The sequence below is a fragment of the Acanthisitta chloris genome, unplaced genomic scaffold, assembly GCF_000695815.1.
Source record: "Acanthisitta chloris isolate BGI_N310 unplaced genomic scaffold, ASM69581v1 scaffold11816, whole genome shotgun sequence".
Lineage (NCBI taxonomy): Eukaryota > Metazoa > Chordata > Aves > Passeriformes > Acanthisittidae > Acanthisitta > Acanthisitta chloris.
In genome coordinates, this window is record NW_008677631.1 from 1 (window position 1) to 7177 (window position 7177).

The 7177-nt window shown below is 48.6% G+C and overlaps 1 protein-coding gene across 1 annotated transcript in view; it reads left to right on the forward strand.

Moving 5' to 3' along the window:
• The first annotated feature begins 59 nt into the window (after positions 1 to 59).
• The window catches only part of AP5Z1 (adaptor-related protein complex 5, zeta 1 subunit), a 9088-nt gene continuing 1970 nt past the window's right edge, over positions 60 to 7177 (forward strand). Inside the window, exons 1-12 of the mRNA XM_009076592.1 lie at positions 60 to 193; positions 562 to 748; positions 1743 to 1887; positions 2816 to 2928; positions 3419 to 3587; positions 4033 to 4173; positions 4552 to 4589; positions 4669 to 4831; positions 5100 to 5278; positions 5773 to 5915; positions 6587 to 6736; positions 6956 to 7067. Coding sequence (XP_009074840.1) covers positions 659 to 748; positions 1743 to 1887; positions 2816 to 2928; positions 3419 to 3587; positions 4033 to 4173; positions 4552 to 4589; positions 4669 to 4831; positions 5100 to 5278; positions 5773 to 5915; positions 6587 to 6736; positions 6956 to 7067 — 1443 coding nt within the window. The 5' untranslated portion in view covers positions 60 to 193; positions 562 to 658. The remainder of the gene's footprint in view (positions 194 to 561; positions 749 to 1742; positions 1888 to 2815; positions 2929 to 3418; positions 3588 to 4032; positions 4174 to 4551; positions 4590 to 4668; positions 4832 to 5099; positions 5279 to 5772; positions 5916 to 6586; positions 6737 to 6955; positions 7068 to 7177) is intronic.

The window sequence follows — 7177 nt, forward strand, 5'->3', positions numbered from 1 at the left end:
GGGGCAGGAGTTGGGATCCCCCCGGCGCGGTTCTCACAGCTGCTGCCCCCGGCAGGGAGATCCAGGAGGAGGAGCTGCGCAGATTCGCCGCCCGCGTCGCCGCCCTCCTGCAGGGCCCGGAGCTTGGCACCGAGGCCGTGAACTGTCTGCAGAGACTGCACCTCACCATCGCCGCCACCAAGTACCCCCGCAAGTGAGTGGCCTTCAAAGAAGCAAAACAATACTTTCCTAACCGAAAATAAGGAAGTGGGGGATTTGTGCTTTAAAAAAAAATCCTGTTTTGGAAACCCTGAGTTCAATGTAAACACAGAACCCCTTTCTGCCTTTCACCCCTTGCTAAGCAGAAGGTGTCTATCTCCTTTTGCCGTGAGTGACAAATGTTGGTGTCACTGAGTTCTCTGTCAAGCTGCACTGAGGAACAACATTCAGAAGTGAAGATGATAAGGTGGCATTAGTCAGTGTCGCTGTCAAGAGGGATCATCCCAAGGCCAAGAATACGTAGGAGATATATGTCTGAATCTTTTCTTGCCTTGCAGTGATGCTTTACTATGACTCTTGCAGGCTAGATGGCAAGTTTGTGGAGCTGTTGCAGACAGTGCTGTGCTCATCCAAAAGCCCTGAGCAGATTCAGGTGCTATGTGCTGCCATCCTGAGAGAGATGTCACCTTGCAATGATCTGATCCTCTCCTGTGATGACATTCAAGATACAAAGCTCTTGAGCCTGGTGTCCTCCATCCTTCTGGCTCAGGTAAATGACCTGTCAAGTCAGAAATCTTCCCTTGTCAAAATGGATTTGCTTTTTGATTGTTCTCTGTTCCTGAGCTCCTCCCTGAGCTCAAGGGGAGTGAAAATCAATGGATAGTATGTAGGAAAAAGCAGAAGCATTTCTGTGTTCATTTAAAGAACCTCATTATTCTGCTTTGCAACTTATTGTGTTTAGCATTTGATAACAAAAACTGCTTAAAATTATAATTTACAGAGACTGAGGTCCTGGAAGCCAAAAAGAACTCTTTAGTGCTTGCAGCTGGAATAGATTTCAAGCCAGGGCTGTTTGAACCTGGAGAGAAAAAGATTTTAAACTGAATTTACTACTACTTCTTCTTCTTTTTATGATATTGGCTTTCAGGTTCAGAGATAAAAAATTATAGATAGAACCTATAAAATATGTAAGGCTCTAAATGTGAATGACACTTCAAAGATCCAGATTCTCCCTGGAGAAGCAAACATGAGGACCTTGCTGTATTCTGTGCTGCCTGGGGAATAAGCTTTTTTTTCTTTTTTTCCTTCTACTTCTTTTGGTATTATTGTACTTACTAAAGAGAAAATATTTTTCTGAAACTTCTCATCCTGAGTTTCACTGTGTGCTTAGAAATGCCTCCTACATGTCTGATCATTTGTCTGAGTCTTCCTTAGCTGAAGGAAATGAAACAGAAACAGAAACCAACAATGTGTTGCTTATGTGCTGCCTTACATTGCTTCTGTCTCCCAGATCCAGCCCTGAGACAGTCCTACAGTTCCACATTGTAAAAACATACTCAGTAACACACATAAACAGCCCCATAATGTGGGGTCTGTGAATTCAATTTGCAGTAAATCTCTGTAAAATGTAATTAAATAGCCTGTGCTGGGAGTTTTCTTTGTGTTTGACTTTGGTTTGATGCCTGATGGAAGAGATGGTGTGGTGTTGGTCTCTAGCACCATGTAGATTATATGACTAACTTTTCCTCTGCTTTATTTTTAAGGGAAATACGAAGGGTGAAGTCTCTGCTGTTGGGCAACGTGTTGTAAAAGTCCTTGGGAGAAGATTGCCTGAGGGTCAGAGTGCTCTGTGCCTGCTTCCTGTGCTGGCAAATGTCATCAGTCTTTCACCAGAGTCTCTAATCGAAGGTAAATGCATAGGAAGGGCTGAGATTGCCACCTGGCTGTGATCTGTGTAGTGATCAGAAGGCTCTCTGAAGCTGTAAACTGATGTCAAAAGTGACATCTGTGCCACAAAGAAAGTGAACTTACTGGGCAAGATACATTCCACCACACAAAAATGGGACTGGACCTTCCAGTCAAATTCTGGATATGGATTCCTATCATAGTAACTTGTACTTTAGCTAAGATCTCCAAATGAGTAGGAGTGTGAAGCTATCCTGAAGAGCATCAAGCGAAGTCAGAGAGAGAAAAACAGATGTACCTGTGCATCTGTTCAAGAGAGCAGGATAAACAACTAAAGGTGCTCTTCCTAAGAGAGGCAGGATGGTATGGGTAGCTGGTGAGTGATATGCCCTGGTGAGTAAACCTAGGAGAGCATTCCAGGCTGAAGATGGTATGGAGCAAGAGTCAGTTCCTGGGAGTTCCCTGTGAGGTTTGCATACCTCCCACAGTATGCAGAAGTTTTGGGAAGCACTCTGGGCCAGGGTATATGGCCTGGCAGAGCAGGTAGGATTCCCTGCCTTAGCTTCTGCAAGTTCTCAGTGAGGAATTTATGCCTTTGGCTGCAGAGCTGAAGCCAGACACTGCCTTCATAGAGTGACAGTATTTTTGCACCTTCCTCATAATAGCGGCTGTAGGTGGAGACAAAGAAACTAGTACCTCTTGACTGATCTGGTAGTAGGTCTTTGGTTCGAGCACTCACCCCCTGACTCTGAGATAGTATGAGGAGTACAGAGCATCCACCCTGGGGTAACAGTTTCTTTACAGATGGGTAGATCAGAGAGACAGTGACCTAGGCTGGACAAAAAGCAGAGCAGTTGAGGGGTAACAGGTATGTTGCAGAGGCTGCTTCTCTGCCCAGTTTAGCAATGACCCTGTGACTTTCCTTGTGCAGAGCAGACTGATGTTGTCAGTAAAAAGCTGGCTGACTGGCTGAGGTATGCAAGTACGCAGCAAGGAATTGCTCAAGCCTCTGGAGGCTTCTTCTCCAGTCCCAGAACCAAACAGGTGAGTGCTGAGTTGCTGTGGTCACTTCACAGAGGCATTTGTAAGTCCATTACCTGCCATTTCGGGTTCCCAAAATCACCTTTTTCTGGGAAGTGATAGCCTGGAAGTGCTGTTGTTCTTCATCATTTTTTGTGGTTCAAGACACGTAGGAAAGCAAAGTAGGGGAATTTATAGCTCTGAGATTTAAGAGTTCTGCTGTAGAGCCAGAACTTTAATCCTCGAAGTAGTTTTAAGGGAAGAGTCTTTTAGTGACCTTGTACCTTGGCGTAAAAGCTGATTGCAGATGAGGCCTGTGTCAGAAAGGGGGAGGTTTGCAGTGTTTCAGCTGGGGAGAAGGATCCAGCACAACTGGTTTTTCTCTGTCTTGATAACTGCCTTCCTGTAAGACTCTAAATGAGGGTTACTTCTCTCTGTGGCTTCAGTGAGGTTTTCCCTGCCTTCCCACTTAGCCTTTCCCTGTGGATCTGACCTGCTGCATCTTTTCTCTCAGCCTGCTCCTGTCACAGAGATGGATGGTGCCATTGCCACAGACTTCTTCACAGTGCTCTCAGTGGCTCAGCACTACACACAGGACCAGTGGCTGAATGTCCAAGCCTTCTCCATGCTGCGCAAGTGGCTGCTGTGCTATGGGGGCAAGCAGGTGAAGACCACTAATCCAGGTATGAGCCTAAGGGCTGCAGGACTGTGGGTTGCATCCCCACAAGTGGGCTCTGTGCTCTGAGATATCCTATGAGGTGGCTGCACTAGCAACCTCAGCAAGCGGCAGGAGTATGGGTGAGAGTTCAGAAATACTGGACTAAGAGCAGGGAAACTTTGGGAAGGAATATCACAAAACCTTCTGACTGATCCTTGCTGACCCTTCCACAGGAATTGCTTGTTCAGTGAGTCCTGTGATTTCAGGCAAAGCCCCATGGATCCCTAGAAAAGAAGGCTTGGGTGGTGGGAGACAGCATCTCCTTAGTGTTCTTGTAACAGTCCCTTCTCCGCTGGCCTCCAGCTCTTCACACTGCACCTGAGGACAGAGTTCCCCTGCTGTTGCTGGGCCACCATGTGGGTTACATTGCCTGTGACATGAGCTGATACGTGGTGATCTTTGTTCTGTAGGTGACAAACCAGGAATGGACAAGTCTGTTACATCCATGGTCTCAACTTCATCCACACCCAGTCGCCTTCTTCCCCCAAAGGAGCGTCTGCGGGAGAAAGCCTTCGAGTACTGCCAGCGGCTTATCGAGCAGAGCAACCGGCGTGAGTCTTGCCATGAGCCCTCCCTGGAGTCCTCTTGGTAGTGTTCTCGAAAATATTTCTGTTTCACTGCATGTTTGGGCAGGGATCTGACTCCCAAGAGTCCACAGTCAGGCTCCAGGGATAGGACCTACTGCACCTGCTGGTGCAAGTCATTAACCAACCCTGAGCTGGGGTGTTGGGAGGGATTTGGAGGCAACAGCCATGTTCTGCCTCCTGACCTTGATTTGCAGAGGAGACTGTGAAACTTGGTTCTCATTGGCCTGAAATCAGGATCAGTGTGTGTTCCTGCCTGCCCTGAAACTGGGGTTAGTGCTCAAATTGACAGCCTAATGTTCTTGTTTGGGCTCAAAGCTAAACTTGGACTCCTTTCTCTGGCAGGACCCCTGAAAAAAGATGATGGAGACCTGCAAAAAGCTGTAAGTACACAGAGGTGGGGCTGAAGCTCTGGCAGTTGTGTCTTCTCCCACTTGAACCTGACTCTCTGCTCTCCTACAGTGTCTCATTGAGGCAGTGGCAATCATGGACATCATCTGCAAACAGGATTCCTCCTACGTGTACCGTGCCGTCTCTTTCCTGAAAATCCTGCACAGCAGGATCTGTGGGGATGCCACTTATGCCAGGGCACTACTGCCCATTGCCCAGTTCTTCCTGAACCACAGTAAGTCATCAGCTCCCACCCCTGCCTCCACGATCCAGTCTGGCATACTCCAGCATAGCCTTTTGTCCTGGCAGTTTGCTGACTGCCAAGGTTGGTAATTCTGCCTGGGCTGTACTGTGGGATGGATGATTCCACTCCAGGAGACCCAGGAGCTGGGGGATCCCATGCTCTTTAGAATAACATAACCCAGATTTAGCTTAGCCCCTGGGGCCCATGTTGGCAGGGCTGCTGGATGGGCTGTGCTCAGCAATGTACTGTGTCCTCCCAGGCAAACCATCAGCTGCAGACTTTGACACAATCTACAAGCATTTGTTCACTGACATCCCAGCTCAGCTCTTCCACAATCCATCACTGGCCTTTGAATTTGTCCAGTTCTGTAAAGAGAACAGCCAGCTCCTTGTGGACACCTCCAGCATATTCAGGCAAAGCTTCCCAAATCTCTTCAAGGTACAACTTGCTGGAGCAGCAGAGGGGAGGGCCTGCTTCACATTCCTTTCTGTACCCTAGAACATCCTGTTTGCATTCCACAGCCCTCCATGTGCCTCTGTGGCAGTGCTAGGGAGAGCATGGGCAAGGACTGTTAGAAAAGCCACTGTGAGTTTGAAGAGGGAGGAGGGTTCTGGGTGTGATTGGCACTGCCAGGGGAGGAGAGTCTCCGGTAGCATGACTGCCAGTGGGCTGCACAGTGAACACAGGGCACAGCACTTTCTTTCTGGAAAAATTTAGTAAGTTGCAGCTTGCCAGCCACTGAAACAGCTGCCAGATGCCTGTGCTGAGCTTCCAGCAACCTCCTGGGTTTTGACTAAACCCTGAGACTTCTCTGCTTTTGCTTTTCAGAAGTGACTTTTCCTTCCCCATCCCTTCTGGTCACAGTGTGGAATTGTCTGAGTGTGTGATGGAGTAGCAGAGATAATGCAGCAGTTTGTGCTTGTTCTTTGCAGTTCCTGGCATGGAACAGCCCACCTCTCATCTCTGAGTTTGTGGACCTTCTCCCATTTCTGCTGGATGCAGGCACAGCCATTGAGATCTTCCATTTGCTGCTTGACCTGCCCTGTTTGACAGCAGCTCTGGACATCCACCTGAGGTAATACACCTTGCCTTCCTCTCACTTGTTAATCAGCATCTTGACATTGACCGTATCCCAGTACACAATTCTCTTGAGCCTCAGCTTTCCTCTGGCTGCTCTTACACTTCAGTACTGGACTGTCTTTGGAGCTCAGGGAGCTGTTGTCATTTCCCTCTCCTTGTCCAGCTCCAAATGGTTGCCGTGTGCTGGAGTCACCACCTCAACATGGAGGTCTTCCTTCTCTGCTTTTACCCCTCTTTTCTGGCATTGTTCTCCTGGAGGCATACAGAGGTTTCTTCCTGAAATCATTAGCAACTGTGAGTCTTCAGGAAGATGGAATAGGACTGGAACTGGCTGTACCTCTGCTCTTCTGTGTCCTCCTGATGTTATCAGCTCTTTCTGGAGTGCTTAGAAAAGAGTTATCCTAGAGGCAAGATAGTGATGGGCTTGCATGACTGAGGGATACAGAATGCTATTTTTCCTTACCAGGAGTGATACATAAGCAAGTCTGGAAGTATTGCCTGAGCACGGGGAGGATCTGAGCTCACAATTTTCTGTTATCCTGGTTTTCTGTCTTCCAGAGGGCCTAGATTAGACCAACTTGCTGTCCCTGGTTCAGTGTTCAGGGGTCCAGCTATGCCCTGTCCCATTTTCATAATGCAGCACATTCTCTGTGTGTTTCCTGCTAGGTCAGCTGCTCTTTCTACCTCTGAGAAGGCCATCAGTGACCCAGCAGTGAAACCAGCCACTTGTCAGGAAGCCTTTCGCCATCCCCTCTACAAGAGCACGTTCCAGTATCTTCTCCGCACCAAGTCCACTCCTGAGGATGCCCCAGAGAGGTAGGAGCCTGCCACCGGAGTGTGGTTCACCCATCGAGCTCTGGGAGGCAGCACTGGGATTACTGGGAAAGGCACAGCCACTCTCAGCTGGCGTGAGGTGGATTTCTCTTCCCTGTGTTAGCTTTGCCAGTGCTCACAGGTCTTGTGGGGGATAGGGAAGGGCAGCCAGGAGAGTAGGTGGGAACAAGCCTTCAACAGTAACTCTTCCCTTGCCCACAGTCTGATTCCCCTTCGACAGCTGCTGGGATCCCTGGCCAGCAACCCAAGGGTGGTGCAGTGTGCAGAGACTGTCCCTGTCTTATTGGAGCTCTTTTTCAGGGTGGTGGCAGAGGTATGTCCTTTTGGGGGAGTTTGGCTCCCAGTTGTGCCATGGGGATCTCTTGTTATGTGAAGAGCAGTCATAAAAACAAAAAAAGATGCTGCAGCTTCAAGAGAGGGGTG